Source organism: Panicum virgatum, chromosome 8K, assembly GCF_016808335.1.
Source record: "Panicum virgatum strain AP13 chromosome 8K, P.virgatum_v5, whole genome shotgun sequence".
Classification (NCBI taxonomy): Eukaryota; Viridiplantae; Streptophyta; class Magnoliopsida; order Poales; family Poaceae; genus Panicum; species Panicum virgatum.
This window is the reverse complement of record NC_053143.1, coordinates 1,162,916-1,187,849: the sequence shown is the minus strand read 5'-3', so window position 1 is coordinate 1,187,849 and position 24,934 is coordinate 1,162,916. Positions and strand designations below refer to the sequence as shown.

The window sequence follows — 24,934 nt, the reverse complement described above, 5'->3', positions numbered from 1 at the left end:
ATGATGTTGATGATGGAGAGCATGAGGAGTCAACAGGAGCTTCTGATGCAGCTCCGAGCGCTCGTCCTCCCCCTGCTCCACGGTGTCCATGATACCTCGGCTGACATCGCCGCCCAGCTCTTTGACGACGTGATCGGCTGCAACGTCAGCGTGGCATCTATGCTTGAAGGGTGCCTCATCATGAGTACGACCGGAGATGATGATGATGGACCAGCTGTAGAGCTCGTCGTCGACGACAAGTCGAAGAAGTCGTCGTTGGCGAGGAAGAGGAACAGTACTATTACTGGTGACAGGACGACGGATCAGGAACAAGCCAAGCCTAATAATAGCGCTGGTCAAAAGAGAAGGTACGGTGTGTAATTATATATGCAGATGCGCGCTGATGCATCAATATGAATTATTCCCCAGCTGCTTTGAACATAATCTTCATATATATGTGACCAGTATTGGTAATAATACTAACATTAATTGAACATATCTTATATATATTAACTATCTCATGCATGTTCAACAATATGTATGTATATATAGGAGTTGGTAATACTAATGCTAATCTTCTGTAACATGCATCACCAATATAATTGATCCATTTTTGGCTCATATATGTATGTTATATATCTATAGGAGGAACGACAAGCAGCGATCAAGAGCCCTTGTAACACATGTTCCACATTATGATGATCATCAATGGAGAAAATACGGGCAGAAGAACATCAACGGGAGGCAACATCCTAAGTATTTATATTAACCGCCCATGCATGTATCTCTTTTATATATGCGTCATATTCTTCATCATCAGCAAATGAACGAAGCTACGTACGTAGTTCCATGGGAAAAATTATCTAATTCTCCCTTTGCAAAATCAGGATATATATGGTCTCAAACAAACTGATGAACACACACATACATACATATATACTAATAATAATCGTATCACATGATCTTTTGACTGAGCAGGAACTATTACAGATGTGCCTACAGAGAAAGGAACTGCTCAGCAACCAAGACAATTGAGCAACAGGAACAAAATAATGCCGGTACCAGTAGTGCCATTGCTGGAGTGGAAAACGCCAAGTACACTGTTGTGTACTATGGAGATCACACTTGCAAGGACCATAACATCAGCATGGTCCAGGCACCCCAGCAGCAGCCTGTTAATATGGATCTTCAAAACGGGGAAATGGCTCAAGCAACAGCAAATGTTCAAGAGCCTGAGACAGACTTGGACTTGCCAGCTTTACTAGAGGTGTTTGACAACTCTCTCGTTGAATGGGATGACGGGAAGATGTGATATATCTGGCTTATGCACCATGAGTTGTAGGTTTACAAATTTTGGCTACTATACTGATTCAGTGGTGTGTAAATTGGTTAACCAGTATATACCCTCGAATATTTGGACGGTGAATGAAATTGGTAGGTTTTAGTTTGAAGAACCAGCTTTAGCAAACAGTCAAATTTATGCTGTACACGGATTCATTATTTAAATAACAGCTCAAAAAGCTACAATATTCAATTCCTGCAATGTGAAGTCGGCAATTATTTAATTATCCGTTAGGAGTAGTATATATTCTTGCATTGGCTTAATCATCAATAATGTAGATTAATTAAATCAGTTGATTTTTAGAATGCTTCAGATGGGAATACAAAGTTTCAATATTAGAACCACTCTTCTTGATTCCAAATACATAGGCAGTTTTAGTCTTGCTACTCTAAGCATGGTAAATAAATATTAACATTTAAGCTATTTTTGGGTGCTATTGTAGTTTTTGTGTGATTAAATTTGCGCCATGTGTTGGCTAATATATAACTGTATTATGGGCACCCCAAATAACAAAACATTTTTAATGCCTGCTTTATTTAGAGTGTTTCAGATGTGCCTATTTCTTTGTTTTGGAAAACTAAGTATGGCTAGCTACAATTTGGAAAGATGGGACAATTTATATTAGCAGTTTAGAACGGTGGGGGGGGGGGGGGGTTGTGTGTAATTGCCTTATTTCATTATAGAAAAAAAATAAGCACAGACATAATAGAATGGATGTAGCTAACTTACGGCAGGCCGTAATATAAATCTGTCTTGCGGCTGCTCCTTTATGGGAAAGGAGAACACCCCCACGTGCCATCTTTCCTTTTTTTAGCAATAAAAAACCCAGCTGCACTAGTTAAGATTAAAGTCCTGGCAGAACCAAATCTTCACTACCGCTTCCTCCTATTTTGCCTGCTTCCGAATGATTCTATCCTCTTATTACTAGTAATTTAACTCAACATCTATAATAAAAAGCAACTTTTGGGAACATAGCAGGCAAAGCTTCGAAAAGCTGTAAGCAAATTTGAACATATACAAAGGTATTTTTGACCATCTAAATTCTAAACTTTCACAAAAAAAAATCTCAGGCATCATTCTCTATCACCAAATTGAAAAAAAAAGGAATGGCTCCATCATCAAGATTTGTGTGAGCTTACTATAGCACCTAAGCACAAAAGCACCAAATACAATCGATCGCTCTGTTCCATGGCTGGTGTTCTCTAAAAATTTTACTTGGGTGCAATGTCCTTTGCTCACAGATATGGTCCTCCCCCATGGCTGACTGGACAGTCATCAAAAGGTGCTTGCCCTCAACTCCATCCTTGATCTAAATAACGAAGCATTGGATTAGTAAGCATTTTTTTTTAACAATCTTATCACGGTCAGCAATAACAGATAAACGTTGATACTTTTTGGTTAACAAGACAGGAAAGATATGTATAGTGCCATGATGACATGTGAAGCAAAAAAAATGAAATTTTCAGGTAGATTGTGTGGAACCATCCAACAAGAAACTCACAGCACAAAATTAGACATGGGCGCATAAAAACTAATTTGGCAATGTTAATTATACTTGGCAATCAAGTAGGATGCCTAACAAGGAAAATATAATAATTGCACAAAAAACCGTCCATCCTCTAGTTCTTTAAAGGTCTTACTACTTGACTTTGCTCCATGCAAAACCTGTAAACAAGATACTCAAAAGGGACAAACTACCCAAATAACTGAAATGTACAAGATGATTGTAGAAATGATTTACTATTTTCCAGGTAACTGAAATGTACAAGAATTGTCCAGATAAATGCACTGGGTTTGCCTTGTTCTTAACGCATTATTTCCTAGATAAATGCATTGAGTTGCGGATATGAAATGAGAAGAATTGCTTGGATAAATGCACTGGGTTGCCTAGCTCACTGATTAAATTATTATTTAGCAAAACAGAAACCCTAGATAAATGCACAGAGTTCTAGATACATTGTTCTACTTATCAATTTTCTAGACAGTAGACAGTTCGTAATAACTAAACCATGGAGCAAATGCTGACTACAATTTTCACCCAAAATCCCTAAAACGATGAGGACACTATTCTGAAAAGCATGGCACACAGTGGTTCATGTCACTCTTAAGCTGCGCAAAGGCATCATCAAATCACCAAACAAAGAACAATTCCTCACTTCACCGACCAAAATGAAAAAAGAGTCCTACCGCATCCTAGATCACCTCGGGAATTAAGGAACAATCCTAGCTTGCCAGATCTAGCATTCCGGAAGGTTCCAGAAACGAATCGGGTGAGGAGGGTAACCTGTAGGTGTCGCCCATGCGGCGTGGAGGATGTATCGCCCTTGTACATTGGCACCGAATCTGAGAGTGATCTTGTTGAGGCCTAAGGAACAAGGAGAAACCAAACCTGAAAAGAGATGTGATTGTGTTGATAAATGATGCATAAAACTGAAATAGATGCCTAGTCAAGCTAAGATAAATGCTTCTATAATTGATAGTTGCCTGTAGGAAAGTACTGAAAATACTTCTACTGTTTGACAAAAATGTCTATTGCAAAGTACTGAAATGCCTAAGACAATGTGAAAGAGATCATACCTAAGATCTTGCCCCTCCCAGGGATAACAAGCTCTGATGTGTCAGCATGGAAACACTCAAGTTCAGTTGATAATTTTCAAGTTCAGTTCACTGTAGCATGCAAAGTCATTAACAATCGCTACAAATTTGAACTGTATGTCAAGAGACAATCTAACATTAGATGTGCTATCTATCTATGACAAGCTGAAATTAGATGTTCAGTAACGTTGCCTAAAAATGTAAACTATTTTGTCTTTCTAGTGCCATATTATTGCCTAATTGAGAACCACATAACTGTCTAATTTGGCCCATAAGTGAATATGTACTCTCAAGATGACTATACACAACATTTACTCCCATATGGTCAGATCAGCTAAAGAACTAAGTTCTATGTTAAATACCAGTTCTGATAGTTGATATTACCTAGTACTTCAGGAACCCAATGAAAACAAATTATAAAATTTTAAACTAAACATTGGCTAATGAAACTATTTTGCTTAGTTCAGAGCCATATTGTTGACTAATGAAGTATACTGTTTTGGATAATATAGAATTAGCTTAACTGTAACTAGAGAAATGCTGAAGTCTCGAGCTGTAATTGCAAAATTATAATATATTAGTCTAAAATTTGCTAAGATGCCATAAGTAAAGTGCTTAGCTGTAATTAGAAATATGCTAGAGTTTTAGACTATAACCGCAAACAATACAATATACACGAATGACCTTACTAATAACTGGAAAAGAAAATACTAGATAGCCAGACCATCCACTTCACATAGCACTTGTGGCAGGCTGGCAGCTATACTACCCCTAACCTTGTGAACACAACAAACTGATCATAAAAGAAAACTTAACATAGCATGAGGTGGGGTTCTTACTATTTAGCATCACATTATATTATCCACACCTAGTGACAACCTCCTCAATTGCAGAGCTGAACCTCCTCACGAAAACTGCCACATAACTGCAGGAAAAGCTGATCAATCTTTAGATAATGCTAGACTTTTCTCAATATATTTGAAAATGAACTATTGCCTAGCAGAAAATAGTAGCACATGTGACGTACTATTATCAACACAATGTGCATATTTTCTTGTCTAAATCATGGAGTTGAGTGCATGTATGTATTTATATCTGTTCTACGCATTTTAGTTAATATTAAGTAACATTTTAATAGTACCAGTTAAGCATTTTAGGAGTTTAATATCGTCCGCACGAATTTATACCCAATTTCAGATTCTAACTATGCTCGCCTGGTTTCAAATCCAAACCACCAAGTATATCCATCCAAACAAAGTAGCAAAAATTCAAATAAATGCTTGAAAAGATATGCAGAGCCCATCCTGAATATCTTAGCTATGAAAGAATTAGCACACCTTTTTTTGGAAGCAACTAAGTATGATAATTGGCAAGATTTTATTCAGCTCCAGATTTGGATCCCTACAATTAGAAGACAAACCAACAAAGGGACCTGCCGACCTAACAACCACCAAAGGCATCCAATTAAGTCTGATAGACGGTTTCGATTGAGCACATACCGTGTAGCTCTCCGCTCCACCGCTCCAGGACCAACATGAACCAACAATTAATCAATAGAAGTGGGAGAGGGGGGAGAATTACTTGAGGAGGCAGAAGAGGTTGCAGTGAGCGGTGTAATGATGGGAGCCGAGGACCCTCGAGATAGAGATTCGGTGTGTGCTGACGCACACCTCGCCGGCCACTTGCCCCACCTGATTAAACTAGTAAAATTGACTAGTTCAAATTTATATCCATAAGAGGGATCCAGTGACTAGCAGCTTTCGATGGTGTTTAATCATGAGAACATGGAATCAAAACAGATACATCATGAATCAAAACCACAACTCGAATACTTGCTTTACTTGCCCTACTAAACAGATGCTGCCTGAGTCCCCATGCCCCATTCCCTGACCCAACTAACGCATCACACCTAATCACCTAGCCCGAAAATGCAAGTCTGCAACAATAGGTCAATGTGCAGAACACCAATTCCTAAATCCTCTCTAACCTTCTTGCCTCTAATCCCCTGAAGCTAGAATCCAACATGGGATCATAAAAAAGCATTTTAGTTAATACTAAGTATGCATTTTAATAATATCAGTTAATCATTTTACATTTCCGTTATGGGTAGTTTCAATAAATCAAACACATCATAATCTTGTAGCCTTACACTGGACCATACCAATAAAAATAAACACCTAGCAATCCGATACATCACTACAGGACTACCAAAAAAACATGGACCAGTCAATACTTTCCAATACTCTCCTGAATATCATAAACATTTTGACAATACTCTCTTGAATATCATAAGCATTTTGATTAGTATTGTGTAGGCAATGATACCAGTTCAGCATTTTAATGATATTAGTTAAGCATTTCAACAATTTACTCTATTGTTGCCAACTAACACAAGGCTCATGGTTGCAACAGACAACTACAACAAAAAGTTCAATTCCTGAACAAACATCAAACAATAAAAATCGTATGTACTGCAGAATCCTAAACACAGCCATCCACATCTCCAGTTCTTCACTTGCCATCCTCTAGCTACAAATATGGATTGGTTGCATCGCTCGATTCCTATGAGCCAGCTCTAGCACCAAAACAACAAGCACACAATTGATAAGTAGAAATGGTAAAATCAGAACCACGTCGAACAACTAGATCCCTAGCCCCCTCACCTCGAATCCTCGGTGATGGAGATTGAAGAACATCCATCAGGGCTGACGGTGTGGAGACCTCCACAGCCAGCATGGTCGTTCACCTCCCATTTCTTCTCGTGGATCCAGGAAGCTCTATCGGTACAGCTCCGCATAGTCACCCGAGCGCCACCGCTGCTCCTCTTGATGCGAAGTCGACAGATCCAGTGAGCAGGGTGGGGCCTTAGGGTTGAGGAACATTCGATCCGCCACTCCTCACGCCACGCGGCCCATCCTCCTCCGCACCGCGCACCGCGGCCTGCCCTCACGCCGCCGCTGCAGCTCTGCACCGCGCGCCGCTGCGGCCCGTCCTGCTCTGCGCCACGGCCTGCCCTCGCGTTGCCGCCGCGTCTCCGCACCTTGCGCCGCCGTGGCCTGCCCTGCTTCGCGCCGCGCGTTGCCGAGGCCCGCCCCTGCGCTGTCGCTGCAGCTCGATGGCGCGCCGCGCAGCTCCGTGCCGCATGCCGCCGCAGCCCACCCTCGTGCCGCAGGGGAAGGGGTGCGGAGGGGGCGGCGCCGGAGAGAAGGCATGATGGGGTGGGGAGAGGTGCGGCGCGGCGGCCAGGGAGGGCCAGCAGGGTCGTAGGTGAGAGGTGAGGTGGGATTGGGGGAAGAGAGAGAGAGGTGAATAGGATGGAGGAGGAGAGGGATGGGGAGACAGACGGGGAACGATCATTTAATCAGAGGAGAGCGAGGAATCGGGTGGACCGGCCGTGCGAACATGCGAATGTACGGCCGGCTTAAAACTAGTCTTTACCTAATAGAATAGAATAGACATAGGAATATATATCGTGTCAAAAACAACCGATATTTATGTGTTGGTAGCACTATGCTCCGAAACATATGTAAGATCAACTCCAACAGCATCTGTAAAGTAAAATGGATAGGTAAAAATAGCAAAATTAGGATAAAAACAGAATCCAACAGCTTCTCTATCTTGCTTCCCTCGCTATCATATTCGGTATCCCATGCTCCGCGTGAGGCATTTTTCCCGAACGGATCCCATTCACCATCTTCCTTCCTACCGCATGGAACCACCCTCCCCCTCCTCTGATTTTCCATGGACCTTCCACGGACCGAGATGTCCCGGCGCCGTCGCCGCCGGCCCGCCGCCCCTCGCCGGCGCTGCCGTCCCCGCCGACCTGGGCCGCCTCCGCTGCCCCCATGTCCCGCATCTGCGCCGCTGTCCCGTGCCGCCCCCGACATCCCTCGCCGGCGCGCCCCTCCGGCGGTAGGGGTGGCAACGGGTCGGGTTCGGTTCGGGTGGAGTGTCTGGACACCCAAAATCGAAACCCGAACCTAAAACCCGAACCCGCCCCAAACTACTGTTGGGGTGAGAATTCATTTCCAAACCCGAAACCCGCGGATACACGAAACCCGACGAATAACCCGAAACCCGGATAATCCAACACACGCACAGTACAGACGCCTCGAGCAGTCGAGCACCAGCCGCCGCCACCGTCCACGGCGTGACCTCGAGCAGTCGAGCCAGGCCGTCCACGGCAGACCCGCGCCCAGGTCCGCGGCGACGGTGCCCACATCAGCGCCGAAGGCCGTGCTCGTCGAGGAGTAGGCACTCCTCCGGCGTCGCGGCGGCGAACCCGACGGCACCACTGCCGCCGCCACTCCTGTCCTCCATGGAGGAGACGAGGCGGCGCAATGCCTGCGGATCCTCGGCGACCTTGAGGAGGAAATCGTGGCGACGCGGCGAACCCGCCGCCGTCGCTCCCAGCCGCCATGGAGGAGATGAGCCGCCGCAACACTTGCTGGTCCCCTGTGACCTTAAGGAGGAAGCCATGGCGGCGAACTCGACGGTGGCGGCGCCGCCGCCGCTCTTGGCCACCATGGACGAGACGAGGCGACGCATCATCTGCAGGTGCGGATGGGTCGGGACGGGAGGGGTAGGTGAGGAGTTGAAGGATTTCAGCCTTATATAGCTAGGGTTTCAAGATGGGCTTTTACTGGGCTGAAAGACTTCGGAGGCCCAATGGAGCTCCGCGGGTACAGTTTAGGATCCGCACCAAACCCGAAATATTTCGGGTACCCAAACCCGCAAATCCGCGGGTGAAAATCAGGAACCAAACCCGAAACCCGCGGATATCCGCACCAAACCCGCCCCGCTGCCATCCTTATCTGCCCCCCCCTGCCGCCTGCTGCGCCGCGGAGCAGCTCATCCCGCACGAGGAGGGACGTCGGCAATTTGCGCGGGCGGATCCGTCGTGGTACGAAGGGACCTCCACGCTGCCGCCTCCGCGGAGCGCGACGTCGTGCAGGTCGCTGGATTCAGCGTGGAAGGCGAGCTCCGGGAGGCGGGTCCGGCAGGCCGCGAGGAGGAAGCTCCGGCGGCCTTCGGCTCCATGCGCCGGAGCTCCGCCTGCTGCCCGGCGAGGCACCGGCGGCTAGCAGGAGGCAGCAAGAAGGGGAAAGAAGGCAAAGGAGTGGGGATGACGACTGGATCCCAGGTGTCATATCAATTTTTTTGGAGTGGAAGAGAGGGGTGGATGGAGAGGCTGTTGGATCTACCAGCTTTTGGCTGGCTTTTTATTGTTTTACCTAGTCATTTGGCAAGTCATTTAGCTAGAAATTTTAGCTAATCTGTTGCTCTAAGTCAACACTTTTTGCCTTCAATATCTGATGTTGATCATTCGCACCTAAAAAATTTCAAAGATTACAAAGATGCGCACCTATGTTCTTTGTCATGATTAGAATGTGCCTCAAAACAAGATCATGGCGACTGTAGTCTCTAGTCATAGCAAAACATCATGCTTTTACATGCACCTCTTAGGACGTTATTTCCGTCTCCCGTAGCACCACACACATGCACAGCTACTAAGAAAAAATAAATAAAGCATTTCTTTTAACAGAAAATCATGGCACTAACTTGCACATCTGTAATTAACTAAGGACATCCGTTTTTAGCATTTCAACCACAGAAACAAGGATTGTAACACGAAGAATTTGATGCTGTTGGCTACAAACTCCGTCAAAATCACAAATGGAGTCAATGACTGAGGGGCAAAAAAATCATGGAGCATCATTATCATTTGAAAGCTGATATTTCCTCCCTTAAACGTGTGATGATGCCATCAACGCTCATTGTGGATAGGTTGGCACTGTCTCTTACCCTAACACATACCTGCAATACACAAGGGAGCCACGTAATTATCTCACATGAACCAGCAAGGATGCTTGCATCAATATCTGAGGATTGGTACTCATACAGAATTATACAGAATGTACAAAGAAAAATGGCACAAGGAAAAGAAAACGTACATTTCCAGTCTCTGCCTCTTGTGCACCTACAACAAGAATGTAGTTGAATTGGGCTAGCTGGGCTTCCCGTACCTGCAAGAAATCGGTGCATTATTATTAAGATATATATGAACCCCGTTGCTTAAACATCAAAGACAACTTTGCTCACTGTATGGACAAGAAAAATGACATGGATAGTCCTAATAATGTTATAAATGTCATTACTTAACTAACCATCTTTTAGTGCAACATATGAAACAAATACACTTGCTACATGTAATTTCTTACCTTGTGACACAGAATTTCATTAAATAAGGATGAGGAAACAAATATAAAAAACCAAAAGAAACTGGTAAAAGAGAATGGCTACAGGGAAGTACCTTCTTTTGGATTGTTCTGTCACTAATGTCAATATCAACATGAAAACCAGCTTCATGTAGCCTGGCAAGGACCTGGTATCAGAAAACCGAAAGATCAATTAGCAAGTTTGTAAAATAAGCACAGTCAAGTTTGCCTAAGTCTGTAAAAGGGAATTTATTGGGAACATATATTACATGAAACCCATATACCACAGCAAGTTAAATGATCAAATGTTGAGTTTAAACAAACATAAGTCATAATCCTCATCCACCAACTCAAAGTTAGCAAAAATATTTGTTGTATGAATTAGAGACAAAATCTAAGTAACTTCACACCAGTAATCGCAAAGAACCATCTAAGATACCATTTCACTAGGGAGGACCACCAAATGGAATAACTAAAGCAGTTTTTTTTTGGTAGCATCAGCTACCACAGAGAACTATGTAGCTTAACTCAGTTTGCAGATACGAGGACCATTTACCTGCTTTCCATATTCCGCTGAACCAGAAGATACCGAGCAAACAATGACCTGGCGAGGGCTTAGCCACAAGGGCCATTTACCGTTGTAATGCTCCAAAAGAATGGCAAACATCCTTTCAACGGATCCTAAGATTGCTCTGTGTATCATCACAGGTCTTTCAAGTTTGGCTTCATCCTCGGCAGAGTAAGTCAGCTTGAAGCGAAGGGGGAGCTGAAAATCCAGCTGTAACATATAATATATAAGTTAGATACATGAGACTATTTTTAAAAATCTAAAGTTAATGGCAGAATAATATTCAGGTGAACCTGTAGGGTTGCACATTGAAATTTCCTCTTGAGGGCATCAAACACACCAATATCAATTTTTGGACCGTAGAAAGCACCATCTCCTTCATTAATCTGCATTCGAACATCTACATAAGTCCTCTGAATACAAGCAACGGCTAAACAATTTTGCAAAATGTATATGCGCTTCCTTGTAGAGCAACAGAAAAAACAAAAGAAGTGTACTCTTGCATAGCAACTAAATCAATCAGAATCAGAGTAAGCGTGATGACAAGATTCCAATACTTCAGTCCCAAGATGAAGCGAAAACAACATAGTTGTTTCAACATCAAATATTTTAAAGCTCATTAGACGTTACTCGTAATTTCATCCCCAGAAATCAGCAAGAATTAATTAAAAGCCCTAGACTCTTCCCCAAGGATTAGACTTGCTAGCATCCATGAATAACAACAATCAAGACAAATGATCAAAATTACAGAATTTTAACAGCATAATTTACTGAAAACCCCATTTACTGCAGCAAAATAATGAATATTGTGTACAAATGCAGGTCCAGCAGCATAATGGCATGGCAAGAATAAGGGGAGAATGGCTCCTTCATAGTCTTTGCGTAGGTACCTGCCACGGCTTCCCAAATTCATTCAAGGCTTCTGTCAATTGTTGCTCTGCTTTATTCCAGGTTTCAATATCACCCAAATACTTCTCTGGTCTCTGGTAAAAACAACATTATGATCAGGTTAGAGTATGAACTAAGAGCAACAAGTAATATCAAGGGTTATCTTTGAGGCTCAGAGAATTCACATTATGCCCCCAAAGATTATGTCATAATGGGCAATAGCAAAGATAGAAAAGAAATCGCCGTCACAATTTAACATGCAATTACTCAGTAATTATGAAAATAATCAGTCTTTTGAATCACCATAAGACAATATATCAATCCAACCAAGATGTCCAGAATTAAAGACAGACATGAACATCAAATGCTAGAAGAGAGTTTGGGAGATCATGCCATGAACTTTACCAACTCCAAGTTAAACAAGAATGCAACATACATATCTAAATACAGTTCACTGAGATAATAAAAGGGATGCAACCAGCAACCATGAACAAACTAACATGATTACCCAGATTTAAATAGGTCTGAAAGAGAAGTACGTGATGGTATAACCCTAGCAACATTCATTCACAGATACACAAGTTATCTTGTGATTCTAATTCCTTAATGGTTAAGAAAATAAAAGGGAAAAGAACAAGGCTGTTCATCAAAGTGAACTTAATCATGCATATTAAAATTGCAACTTAAAGCCCCCAATCCGTCATCATTTCGTGCCAATTTTCAGACATAGATTCTGGTTCCTATGAACCTATAAATGCTATCAGTATACGATAAGAATAGAAGAATACCGTAGACAACTCCAACTCGTATTTGAAGCCAAATATCTCGTAAACATGATTGATGAACTCCAAAACACCCTTAACTTCATCCTTGATCTGCAACAAAAACAAACTTTAATAAATGTAGGCAACAATACTGGGAAAGATATCCAACTAATCCAAGCCACAATTCATCTACAGTCAGAAAAAGGAAGGCATAGCTAACACACTATACAACTTAGTAATGCAAGTAGGGATGCAAATTAGAATGTATGCAGAGTGCTGGTCTTCACTCTTCAGCATGCAAAAGCAATCATCATAACATCATACACTTTTATATAAATTATAGAACAATTGACTATTACTGAATAAAGTATTATATAATTCATTCTAGAGGATAGTAAACAAGTATGGTCTATCCAAATAAAGCTTACTTGGTTCTCTCTGCAAAAGATATGAGCATCGTCCTGCCGGAAACGTAAACATCAAAAAAATAATTAGTATGGACAGAACAAAATCATTAAATATAACTGAAAACTCACAGAACAGCCTCCTTACCTGCTGGAATCTCCTAACACGTGTCAAACCTGTAAGTGCACCACTAAGCTCATTTCTATGAAGAACTCCAAAATCAGCCATACGAAGAGGCAACTCTGTAGAGCATTTCAAAAGAGAAGAAAGGCTTGCACATGAGATTTGTCAAAACCAACGGATGCACAAGAATGATAAAAAAAGGATCCACTAAAAATCAAGATAATAAAAAAAAGGGTGAATGGAATAGGAACAATCAAGCTTAATTACGCATGTGGTGCCATCTGGAGTTAGCATCAGTGACAGTACAGGCTTCTTTGGATCCATTCTAGCTTCGATCCGAGTTCGCTTAGGAAAAAGTTTAGTATGAGTTGATTTGATTGCATTTCATTGAAAGGCCCTATCTATCTCATTTCAAGGCAAGCCGTGAAATTATATCCGATACAAAAATGGCAAACCCCTCACCCTGTAAGCATTCTATCTTGCCCAACTCAGTTCATGGTTTTTGGAGTCCTGCACATCAGTAGTTTCAATTGTGGCATGCCCATAGTGTCCCTTGCCCAAGGACCATCTAATGTAGATATTAGCATGATTTGGAGTACTGAATAAAACAGGCTCAAATCTAATATCTTCATAATTCTACAGCTCAAGTTCTATTAGCATGATATGAAGTACTGAATAAAACAGGCTCAAATTTAATCTCTTCATAATTCTAGAGTTCAAGTTCTTTTACCAAGAAAAAGTACTTAAAAGAACATATAAAATGTGATTATAGATGACACAAAGAACCAAAGATTAATAATAAATACCGACCTAAGGATAACAAGAAAATATACAAACTTTGGCAGAAAACAACAGTTCAGAAAAGAAGAAGCTTCAAGGCATTATTGTGAAAGCAGTATGACTCACTTGACATAAAACAATTTAGAATAGAATATCAAATTAGGAGGAAACTCACCTCTGTATGAACGAACTCTATTATCAAACATTAGACAGTGGCCAGGGCAATTCATCGGCTTCAATCCAAATTCCTGCTTCTCAATCTGGAGAATCGATCAGACAAGCAACCAGCAGAAGTTAGTAACTCACTGCTGAGTCTATGGCATATGTAAAATAACCAACACTTATGATTGTGCTGTATCATCTGTAGATGCGCCTACCTCAAAAACGAACATGTTCTCCTTGTAGTTTGCCGCATGTCCAGAAGTTTCCCAAAGTTGCATATTGTAAATATTTGGGCTCAACACCTATACGTCAGGCGTAAGGAACAGAAACAGTGGAGTTGCACAACAATCTCATTGAGTAAATAACAACTATACCTCTTGGTATCCTCTATCTCTATATTGCTGTCGCAAAAAGTCCATCAGTTTATTATATATCCTAGCACCATGTGGAAGGAAGAAGCAGCTTCCAGGGCTGCATAATTGTAAATAAATCAGCAATTCATTATTAACCAAAGATGTCGAATTGAGATATGAAAGAAAGAGAAGAGAAAATCATAAAGGAGTGCTAAGGTACAGGTACCTAAGCGGATGGAAAAAGAAGAGTTCCTGTGCCTGTCCTAGTAACCTATGATCACGTTTTTTAGCCTCCTCTAAAAAATGTTTATATTCCTGCAAAATATCATGTGATAAATCATAAATATAGATGCAAAAGGAGAGACCAGTGAAATGAAAAATGTAAACACATCATTCAATGGCATATTATTATGATAGAAGATTTAAAATGCCCTGTCTTGATATACTATATTCATAGAGATATTTTATCCGAGGCTCTGAGCTGAGCAATACTAATGCCTCACAGAGATATTCCCAGTAAGTTTTAAAAGATTACCATACAGCATGGCGTGCAAATTATCCCCAACCCCATACCCAACAGGCATCGAAAGCCGCAATATCATAGATACAGTTTCAAGGTACTGATTCTATGAAAAGTTGTCATATCATGTCTGTAAAACTATCTTGCTAAGTCGGCTGCAACCCATGGATCATGAAAAAATAACTTATGCCATTATCTAAAATGCAAGATTAAGAGATGCGTTCAGCAGGGTTTATTGATTAGGAACCAGTTTACCTTGAGACGTTTAGAATCAGGGAATGAAATTCCGTACACTCTCTGCAGGCTTTCGCGGTCTGCTTTTCCTCTCCAATATGATGATGACGCCTGATTTTTGCATGCAGGTTTAAATCTGAAATAACCAGTTGGACTAAAAAGAGAAAGTTGAGGTTCACACATAACCAAAGAAATCATTTCACCTTCAGACAAGCGAAAGCTTTGACAAAGGAAGTATTCGGGATGTGCGGCCCACGGCATAGGTCCACTAAAGGACCACACCTGTATACTGTAATGGTCTTGTCTTCGGGCAACTCATTAATGATTTCAACCTAAACATATAGTCCAATTTTTTTTAAGATGAATGGAGGTCACATAATATTTCAAATAAGCAGCAAGAAGATATAAAAAAATGAAATAAACAAGACAGGAGCAAGGAAGGTTGCCTTGAATTTATTTTCAGCAAACATTTCAAGAGCCTCTGCTCTGCTGACCTCAATTCGTTCAAATGGCTGTTTTTCCTGCATCAAGTAAACTCTAATAGTTTAAGAAAACAATGTTTTTTTGCTGGAGTACTTCAATTGTGTGTTCCACACAAAAAAATGCAAGATATTGATACATCATTATGAATTCCAAATTTTGGAAACAAAGTGATACAACATTAGCAATTCTAAAATTTGGGATCATCATATGTACTTTGTGATCCACAGAAGGAGATGTACTGATACAAGCCTCAGCAAAAACTAAAATGAAATGAATTAAAAGTTCACAGCTTACCGTGACAGCCTTTTGAGCTTGGTTTTCTATGATACTAAAGTGCTCCTCATTCAATGTCAGATCATTGTAGTAAGCATCATAGTAGAAACCCTTTAACAAGTTAAGAGAAGATATTAGAAAACAGTTTAACCACAGACAAGACGGGTTAGTTAATTCATTACGCTGATTGATCCTCATATCATTTTCATACCTCCCCTCTTGTAGTGCAAGGCCCAATACACAGCTTGCAGCCATATGCTCTCTCAAGAGCCTACAAATTTAGACCTGTAATTAGTGATAATTAAACTGAAAATGGATTGTCATGTACAAATACTGAAACTCATCATTTGAAGATAAAAACAGCAAAAAAAAAAGAGCATCATCAACATGCAAAACGCCATCTCACCTCTCCAAGAATATGAGCACTTGAGTGCCAGAAGGTGTCACGCCCTTCGTTGCTATCAAACTTGAACAACTGCAATTTACAGTCACCTTCCAGTGGCCTCCCCATATCCCAGAGCGTTTCGTCCACTTGAGCTATCAAACAGCTAGCTGCCAATCCGCTGGATATCTCCTTGGCGATATCCATTGGGGTTGTTATCCACTTCTTCCCTTCCTTGACAGCGCCATCGGGCAGAGTTACTCTGAAGGACATAATAGCCCCCAAACAGTGCTTCAAAGTGTGAAAATCCAGCGTAATAATACAGCGAACAATAGGCAGTTGATGTGAATATCAAAATCTAAACTTGAGTGTGAATATTGAATCTAATTCGGCAACAAGCACGGAAGCAGATGGGTGAAATAAAGCTCTCACTTGATGGCCTCGCCGCCGATGTTGAGCCGGTGGAGGGCCTGCCTTGCCTGGATCTCCTCGAACATGCGGACCCTCTTGTTCGTGACGGCCTCCAGGTAGGATTCATCGCGCGCGACGACCGGGGCGGAAGCCGCGGTGGGGGCCTTGGGCTTGGCCTTCCCCTTGGCGTCCTTTCCGGCAGCGGAGCCCTCACCCATCCCGTGGGCGGCGGGGAGGTGGTGGAGGAAGCGGCGGGCGGGACGGGGAGCCGGCGAGGGAAGGAAGCGGGGTGCGCGCTGCCTGACGAGCGAGAGGCCTCGCCGGAGGCAAACTAGCATATGGGAGGAAGAGAGCAGGGCGGCGGCCGCCGGGGTGGAGACTGGACAAGGTAGGGTTGGACGGAAAGAAGAAAAAAAACGGTTCGATTGCTGACGTGGCAGATTTATGGGCTGTAATTTCTCCCGGAAGCTATTCATTTCCCAAGCTTCCTTTGGGCTTGTCCCACTAAGCCCCTGTTTGGTTCCTAAAAGTCCATGAGCTAATTTTAGTCTCTGGACTAAAACAAAAAGTCCCAACCTGTTTGGTTTGAGGTGCTAAAGGGATTAGAGAACATTAAATGAAGTTGTGAAAGAACACAAATACCCTTGCCCAGTCCCCACTTCTTCAACCCCGCCACCCCGATCCATCCCCGCACTCCACCTTCTTCTCCCCCGAGTAGTCATCTGTTTGTCCCCAACAAAAAAATCCCCACCAGGCCGGCCACCACCAAACCCCACCCCCATCCGCCATGGCTGCCGCCGGCTCCGACCCCGCCGCCGACTCGCAGCCCCCGCCGCCGATCCACCACCTTCCGCCCGACGCCCTCCACAACGTCCTTCTCCGCCTCCAGCTGCGCGACGCCGTCGTCTGCCGCCCCGTCTCGCGTCTCTTCCACGACACCCTCTACGCCCAGTTCCTCGCGCTGCTCCCCACCCTGCGCCTCCTCCTCCTCCGCCACCCGCGCCCCGAAGGTGGCGGATGCCTCCACGCCTTCGATCCCGCGCTCCGCCACTGGCTCCGCCTACCCTTCGCCCACTTCCTCCCCTACCACTCCTTCTCCCCCGTCGCCTCCTCCACCTCCCTCCTCTACCTCTGGCTCGAGACCTCCACATCCACCTCGCCCCTCCTCCCCTCCACATCCACCTCCACCTCCACCTCCACCTCGCCCGCGCACCCGCCCAAATCGCTCGCCGTCTGCAACCCCTTCGCCGGCACCTACCGCCTCCTGCCCCCGCTCGGATCTGCCTGGGCGCGCCACGGCACCATCCTCGCCGGCCCTGCCGCGCTCGCCTTCCTGACGCGCCCCCGCGCATCCCGCTCAAAGGCCGCCACGTCCTCATCCCGGGCGGGTCCAACACATCGGGCTCGCCATGGCCGCGGCCCGGGAGGTCGCGCGGGTCTCCAAATACCCCTCCTTGCAGAGCCATGCCGCGCCGTGCTCCTTCCGCTCGCGGCCGCCGCGAGGAGTTGCTGCCATGCCCCTGGTCTGCGCCTCCCTCCACGGCCCGAGCTCGAGGCTCGCCATGGCTGCCGCCGCCATGGCCTCCGAGCTCAAGCAGGAGGCTGGCCGTGCTCCGCCGCCACAGATCCTCTCGAGGCCGGCCGGAGTAGCGCCGGAACGAGGGAGGGGAGTGAGCAGGCCGAGCTCGGAGCGCCGCCGCCATGACCCCCGCGCCCCGCCGGCGAAGGAGTGGAAGGGAGCTCCGCGGGGCGCGCGCGGGTGCCATGAGCGAAGTCGTCCATGGTGGAGGCGCTCGGATCTGCAGGTGGCGGCGGCGGCGGCGGCGCTGTTGGCGGCGTGGAGATGCAGGCGGGTGGAGCGGGGCGCAGGTGGCGCAACGGCGTGGATCGGGAGGGGGAGCGGGAGGGGGTCACGGGTGGCCTGGACTCGCGGTGGGTGGACCCAGGGGCAAGGGTAGAGTGGAATCTGGATCTAAAAGTCCCAAAAAGCACCTCTTGAGAGACTTCTCAAGTTTTAGCCCCTATCAGGTTTTTAGTCCCAAAAAGTCTCCCATGTTTGGGTTTTTAGTCCCAAAAGTCTCAGGAACTTATGAAAAAGTTCCTGTAACCAAACAGGGTAAAACGTGGGCTTCCATGGCCTTCTTGCTTCTTCTAGCGTGAAGAAGCTGCAGAGAAGCCCAACCAAACAGTTCTATTTTTTTCTTTTGACAGCAAACAAACAGTTGTAATTAGTAACTGATTTTTCGCGAAAAGGCCCGTAGCCTAGTGGTTACAAGAGTCTCGGTAGCACCTGAGGTTCTGAATTCGACTCCTCATGGGAGCGAATATTGTGGGATTTAACGGCGTTGTGCATTCAGTGGTAGACGACGTTTGAAGTTGTATTGTGTGATCTAAAAAAATAACTTGATTTTTTTAGTATAGTTGGCATAGGCTGCCCACACTTTGGCAGCCTTGGGTTCTGAGTGCGTTGGAGGGGAAGAGCTAATCACTAGTTCTATTTCTGGAGATGTCCATGTAATTGTCACTGACAACTTATCAAACAAGTAAAGAGATTGCCAAGTTTTAAAAAAAGGTTTATGTCATCATGGTGTATGCTGACACAGGCTTGCCCATCATGTTGTATGCCATCATGTTCAGGGCATGAACAATCACGTTACTAATGAGGTGATGATCAGTTAATTAATTATTAGGAAATTGATTCTCGGTGCTCCGGCCCCCTAGCTGCATGCAATCCATTTTTTGGCCGAACGGAATGGGACAAGACGACACGACACGAGAGAGACGACGAGAGAGATTAACATTTAACAATGCCATGCCGGCGGAGTCCCCAATTAAGCACTTGAGAGCGAAAACTGAGAGGGCAGGGCCGGCCATGTCCTTGCCGTCGTCCCCTCCCCCGGAGCAGGACTTGCTGCTAATCTACTCGTCCTCATCGGACGACGACATCGACGACGACCTCGTCGCCGCAACCGACCAAATCTACGGCGGCGATGGAGAGCCTCGTCGCCCCTTCGCCGTGCCGCCGGCCCCCGCGGTGGTGTTCGCGCCCTGGTTCGGCATCGGCGGCGGGCCGGCCCCGGCGCCGGCAGCGTCCATCGACGCTCTGCCAACGGTGGAGGTGTCGGAGCCCGGCGCCGTCTGCGCCATCTGCAAGGAGGAGCTCCCCCTCGCGGCGGCCGCGCGGAGGCTCCCATGTGGTCACCTGTACCACTCCTCCTGCATCGTGCCGTGGCTGGAGGTGCACAACTCATGCCCCGTCTGCCGCTCCCGCCTCCCATCATACAAGTCGTACAACCCTGCTGCAGAGCCCAGCAGGGACCGGGAGGTGGTGCTGCCACTGCCGTCGTCGGAGCAGGATCCACCACCCCCTGCTGACTCTGATGATCAGCTCCGTGCGCCGCCGGCAGCTAGCTAGTGAGCCTGAATATTCTGATCAGCTCCGTGAGCCTGAAAATTGGAAAGATATGTCCTGTATGTTGTTGTCAGAGGATCGGAGTTGTGTTTAATTACTACCCACCTTGCAATGCAAATTATTAAGTAAGGAAAAATGTGATGAAATAATGAAGGAATGCTTCGATAGATGCTCAATCTCCTCGGATGGATGGATGAAGGGATGCAGGGTGCTTGTCTCAACTTACTCCTTTGATCCTTGTGTAGCCGAGAAATTTGCATAACCACCCCCCATGCAATTTGTTATGGAATGGAAACAATGATGATGCTTCAAAGTTCAAACCATCTGGATATGATGCATGTTTTCCTAAAATCGCTATTATTTTATTTACTAGTATATCGACTCTCGAGTCTCGACAAAGAATCAATAACCTAGCTTCAGAGAGTAGCATGGTGTGAGTGTACGCTCCCTCCCTTTTCTTCTCCTTTTTTAGCAAGACCCAAATAAATGGTGCGACTATATCGAAAGTTTTACCACTGATGTTGCTCTTTGATCTGCTTCGTGGAAAATCATGTCAAAAGCTAGCCACTGATCTGATGTGGTCGGCACAAAGGGACACACATGTGCTAGAATGCTGAGAGAACCACCATCCACACAACATTATTATGCAGCACAAGTCTACATACATTATTTGTGTGGGTAAAGTCTGTTTTTCAACCTTGAACTATCACGATCGTCCGATTTTGGTCCTTGAACTACAAAACCGGACATCCTACACCTCCAACTGCCAAAACCATTCGAAAAACAACCTAGTCTCAGCCTAAGGTGGTTTTGCTATAGTATAATTTCCAAATTTCTTGGATTTCACACCTCTCACAATTAAATAATAGATAAAACATAGTTAATATTGTCTAAAAATTGTGATATTTTACTGGGAGGTAGAACAAGAGAAAGGAATCTATTTTGGCTAGATGTGATACATTAGACATAATGGAATTTGAATTATAAAATTTCAAAAATGGGTAGAATTCAAAATTCCTTGAATTTTTAGGTCAACTAAACCTTTTCTAAAAATGCATTAAAAATATGATAATTCATATTTTTTTATTTAATTTAAAAATTTATTTTTTTTATTGGTCTGATTTTTGTTGAAAGTGTTTGAATTCCTTCACAACGCTTAAATTTGAATCAAATTTGATTCCTCAAATTTCTAATTTGTGAATTTTCTATAGAACTTCCGCCAATAAAAAATAATTTGTTAAAATAAATATAAAAGTATGAGTTATCATCTTTAATACATTTTTATCAAAGTTTCAGGTTGCTTAAAATTTCAAGGAATTTTGAATTCTATCTACTTTTAAAATTTTATAATTCAAATTTCTTTATGTCTAATGTAGCACATCTACTCAAAATAGATTCCTTGTCTCTTGTTCTACCTCCTAGCAAAATATTACAATTTTTAGACAATATTAACTTTGATTTCTCTATTATTTAATTGAGAGAGATGTGAAATTCTAGAAATTCGGAAATTATACTGTAGCAAAACCACCAAAGGCTGAGGCCAGGGTTGTTTTCCAAACGGTTTCATCAGTTGGAGGTGTAGAATGTCGGGTTTCGTAGTTCAAGAATCAAAATCGGACGATCATGATAGTTCAAGGTTGAAAAACGGACTTTACCCTATTTGTATTGCTCCTTATCGATCTGCAGCTCATTGTTTACTATACTGCTCCAACTAAGAATTAAGCGCCCTTGGAAACTAAACAGTACGCTGTGGTGTAAACCACCATTACTAAATTGTTAATAAGTCGCTAACAATGTGGACCCCGACCAACACGACATTTTTACAAACAGCGTTAGGAAGATTTTGGATGGACTTTCGAGCTTACACGAAATGCTAGAAGGTGACGAACTTGTGCGGACATGAGCTTGCATCTGTCAGCATGATGAAATCCTTGGCCAAAACCTATTGTCTCCAAGCTAGTAAGCTATATACATATACCATGAATATCCTTATGAGATATAAATGATGAATACCTAGTACTCCCTCTATTCCAAATTATAAGTCATTCCAAAAATCTTGGAGAGTCAAACAATATCAAAGTTTGACAAAAAATTATAAAGAGAAATATAAAGATTTATGACATCAAATAGGTGCACTATGAAAATATAGCTAATAAAGAATCTAATGATACTTAATTGGTATTATAAATGTTATTATCTTGTCATATAAATTTGGTCGAACTTGAAAAACTTTGACTCTCAAAGATTCTTGGAATGACTTATAATTTGGAACGGAGGGAGTATATATATGTATGTGGAGAGTGCTAATTTGGATGCAACTATATATCTTAATTCACTTCAGATATATTAAAACTAGAGCCTACAAAGTAAAGACACACAAGTACTTTTTTGCAAATATGTGGGGATCAGGGCCAAGCCCATTCAGGGCTCAAGGTAAAATGAACTGATTCCAATCCCGGCTTATTCAAACAAGATACTAGAGAACTCTTCAATTAATGCGTGCCAACGAACCGTGGTTAGATTTCAAGTGTACGGACGTCTTGTGTTCTTTCTTCCTCTGTGTGTGTATGTGCATCTGGGATTGTTGGAATTGGACTGTAGTGTAGGACAGAACAGTAGAAGGTGAAAAGTTCAGGTGAGAACTGAAGGCAACTGCTTACTGACCAGACTTGTTTGTTTTGGGAGAAGGGTGTACCTGGTGAGCACAAGCGACAATTGATTACGATGAAATTTGCCAAATCAATCCGTGTACCAGGTTAATTCCTTTGACTACGTACCCATCACAGTATTGTTTGCTAACGCGCGGTAGCTGCCAAGTCAGAGTCCTTCCTGTCTCTTTCCATGTGCTCTGCACCTGCCTACGCATGCGGTTGATTATATTGCTGCCCAAGTTGATCATTAATTATGGGGTGCCATACCACTCCCATCTCTGTATATAACTGCAAGGGATTAGGAGTAACCTTATCGCCATAGCCAGCTGACAATTAGCTTCCTTCCTTCCTCCTCCCACAACTTCAAGAGAACGAGCCAGCAGTTAAAAGCTTCCCTCCTTCCTGTGTTCAGAGCCTCAGTCTTCTTCAGACACAAGAGGAAAGCTAGCTAGAAATTATTAGCAGAGATGAAGCAGCACAATAGCAGATGCCTTCCTCAATCTTCACCTTCTGATCGCCCCTCTTTTGTCTCCGACCACGGGCCGGCGATGAAGGAGATTGCCAGGGGGCAGTCTCTGGTGACGCAGCTGAGGGCCATCGTCCTTCCTGCGCTGCAGGCGGACCAACGCTGCGAGCTTGTTGCCCAGATGTTCCAGAACATACTGGATTGCTCCAGCAGGGCCATAACTGAGCTGCAGCTGCAGCATCAGTCTGATGCTCGACCTGATGACTCAATGGTGGATGACAAGAAGAGAGTGAGGAAGATTTCTTCTGATGACTGCATCAAGGAGGAGGGTGCTACTGCTAACCCCCATCATCAGCACAAGAGAAGGTATGTGGATATATGTGACCTGATTAATTCAGTTTGAAGTTTGAACTAGCGTAAGTTTAGATTCCTTTTGGAATATACTTCTCGATGTTGCATGTGATTAAGCTATTTCATTTATTCTCCCAACGCAAACAAATTTTAAGCAGGAGGTCTATTGATACGGTGTCACTGGAAACGCCTGTTCCGCACTATGATGGCCGCCAATGGAGAAAGTATGGGCAAAAGCACATCAACAAAGCGAAACATCCAAGGTACCTTTTCTCTTCTAAAAGATATGCGTAAAATTTCTGGTTCTCCAGGAGCTACTACAGATGTACTAAATTGGACTATCATTAATCTGGTTCTCCATGAGGCAGGAGCTACTACAGATGCACCTACAGAAAGGAACAAGACTGCAAAGCAACAAAGACGGTGCAACAGCAAGATGAAAGCACAGGTACTGATAATCCCGTGATGTACACAGTTGTCTACCACTTCCAGCATACCTGCAAGGATAACAATGGCGTCGACTCAGGCACCGATGAGTCCGAGACAAACACCCTAAGTAGCAGTGATAGCCGATCCAGCATATCGACCACCTGTACAGATCCTTGTGATCATCAGACATCCCTATGTGACAATAAGCTGATCGAAAAATCTGCAGACTTGGTCACAAAGAGCCTCTACGAGCCATTGAACATGAACCCATTTGCACCCTTGGATTTGGACTATTGGGAGTTGGATGCACTCCTAAGATTTCATTTGGAGCCTGATAATTAAGGTATCAACTAAAAGCTAGTTTGATAAGACATGATAATGATCCAAAGAGAGAGATGCTTGTTCCTAGTTGTGAGTGAAAATATTATATTTATATAGCCAGATTGTATAATGCGTCAGTTTTGTGAGTTTTTGTATCAAGCAACCATGAAGAGAAGAAAAAGATCTATTTTACAACATTCGACTATAGGCATGGTGTGATTTTCAACTTTTATATTTTTATATGCATAACAAAGCATTAAATGAAAAAAAGCATGTTGTGACACCCTCGATCGATTGCAGTCCGAATTTGATATGCATGACAATGCAAGGCACTTTGCTGCCGATCCTACTGAGCACCAGAGAAAACTGAAGCTATCTTTTTATGACGTGCTCCATACACATCAACAGCAAGATATATACATATTGTAGTTGATTTGTGAATTCCTTCTATTTTCATTACTTCTATTTTTTCTAATTTGCCACTTCACTAATTATAGCTTAACAAAAAGCCCCAGCAAGCACCACAGCCACGTTTTACACTATTGCCTAGAGTTTTGAGGGTGTTCAGGGTATCAGTAGTTCATTAATTGCCGGTTGAAAATCAAGAGATGCTTTTTCTCAAAGATGAGCTAAAATTAAATGCTAAACTTTAGCATATATTAGTATTCATGCACATGCCAAAGTTTTTGAGTCTTGGCTAAACATTAGCCCACCCCATTAACACTCCCGTTTAGAGGGAGCTAGTGCTAAAGTTTAGTACTTTCACCTGTTAGCACTTGGATCTAAATGGCCTCAGCATGTCTCCACCTGAGGAATGTTGAGTA

At 43.7% G+C, this 24,934-nt stretch overlaps 4 protein-coding genes and 1 long non-coding RNA gene across 6 annotated transcripts; 3 read left to right on the top strand and 2 right to left on the bottom strand.

The window, feature by feature from the left end:
* Positions 1–1,291, top strand: LOC120646459. Its single transcript, XM_039923021.1, has 2 exons — positions 1–347; positions 958–1,291. Exons 1-2 carry the CDS (start codon positions 1–3, stop codon positions 1,289–1,291), a joined length of 681 nt encoding a protein of 226 aa, XP_039778955.1.
* Positions 1,292–2,266: 975 nt separating this feature from the next.
* Positions 2,267–7,267, bottom strand: LOC120643431. Of its 2 annotated transcripts, XR_005663005.1 has the most exons (6): positions 6,580–7,266; positions 5,498–6,491; positions 4,756–4,841; positions 3,899–3,988; positions 3,606–3,710; positions 2,267–2,630 (listed from the first exon to the last, which is right to left on the bottom strand). It is a non-coding gene; the product is annotated as an uncharacterized LOC120643431 (long non-coding RNA). The 2 variants fall into 2 exon arrangements; XR_005663004.1 differs by having other exon boundaries at positions 3,606–4,841; positions 6,580–7,267.
* Positions 7,268–9,325: 2,058 nt separating this feature from the next.
* LOC120643430 (threonine--tRNA ligase, mitochondrial 1-like) lies at positions 9,326–16,875 on the bottom strand. The gene is made up of 20 exons (XM_039919783.1): positions 16,502–16,875; positions 16,094–16,331; positions 15,899–15,958; positions 15,709–15,798; positions 15,378–15,452; positions 15,135–15,263; positions 14,953–15,042; positions 14,404–14,492; positions 14,199–14,295; positions 14,040–14,126; positions 13,838–13,922; positions 12,907–13,001; positions 12,783–12,815; positions 12,379–12,465; positions 11,593–11,685; positions 10,996–11,088; positions 10,691–10,912; positions 10,230–10,301; positions 9,871–9,942; positions 9,326–9,733 (listed from the first exon to the last, which is right to left on the bottom strand). Exons 1-20 carry the CDS (start codon positions 16,816–16,818, stop codon positions 9,638–9,640), a joined length of 2,220 nt encoding a protein of 739 aa, XP_039775717.1. The 5' UTR covers positions 16,819–16,875; the 3' UTR covers positions 9,326–9,637.
* A 2,417-nt stretch (positions 16,876–19,292) lies between these two features.
* Positions 19,293–20,205, top strand: LOC120646458 (E3 ubiquitin-protein ligase RNF126-like). Its single transcript, XM_039923019.1, has one exon. The coding sequence runs from the start codon at positions 19,293–19,295 to the stop codon at positions 19,893–19,895; it is 603 nt and encodes a 200-aa protein (XP_039778953.1). The 3' UTR covers positions 19,896–20,205.
* A 2,671-nt stretch (positions 20,206–22,876) lies between these two features.
* Positions 22,877–24,305, top strand: LOC120643429 (WRKY DNA-binding transcription factor 70-like). The gene is made up of 3 exons (XM_039919782.1): positions 22,877–23,375; positions 23,519–23,623; positions 23,729–24,305. The coding sequence occupies exons 1-3, from the start codon at positions 23,011–23,013 to the stop codon at positions 24,129–24,131; spliced, it is 873 nt and encodes a 290-aa protein (XP_039775716.1). The 5' UTR covers positions 22,877–23,010; the 3' UTR covers positions 24,132–24,305.
* Positions 24,306–24,934: the final 629 nt, after the last annotated feature.

Coding starts and splice junctions, on each gene's coding strand:
- LOC120646459 (XM_039923021.1), top strand. CDS start 1: ATGATGTTGATGATGGAGAGCATGAGGAGTCAACAGGAGCTTCTGATG. Junction 348..957: donor AGCGCTGGTCAAAAGAGAAG/GTACGGTGTGTA, acceptor TTGACTGAGCAG/GAACTATTACAGATGTGCCT.
- LOC120643430 (XM_039919783.1), bottom strand. CDS start 16,818: ATGCTAGTTTGCCTCCGGCGAGGCCTCTCGCTCGTCAGGCAGCGCGCA. Junction 14,296..14,403: donor TTCTTTTTCCATCCGCTTAG/GTACCTGTACCT, acceptor ACAATTATGCAG/CCCTGGAAGCTGCTTCTTCC. Junction 10,913..10,995: donor TTCAATGTGCAACCCTACAG/GTTCACCTGAAT, acceptor TATATGTTACAG/CTGGATTTTCAGCTCCCCCT.
- LOC120646458 (XM_039923019.1), top strand. CDS start 19,293: ATGCCGGCGGAGTCCCCAATTAAGCACTTGAGAGCGAAAACTGAGAGG.
- LOC120643429 (XM_039919782.1), top strand. CDS start 23,011: ATGAAGCAGCACAATAGCAGATGCCTTCCTCAATCTTCACCTTCTGAT. Junction 23,376..23,518: donor CATCATCAGCACAAGAGAAG/GTATGTGGATAT, acceptor AATTTTAAGCAG/GAGGTCTATTGATACGGTGT. Junction 23,624..23,728: donor AACAAAGCGAAACATCCAAG/GTACCTTTTCTC, acceptor TCCATGAGGCAG/GAGCTACTACAGATGCACCT.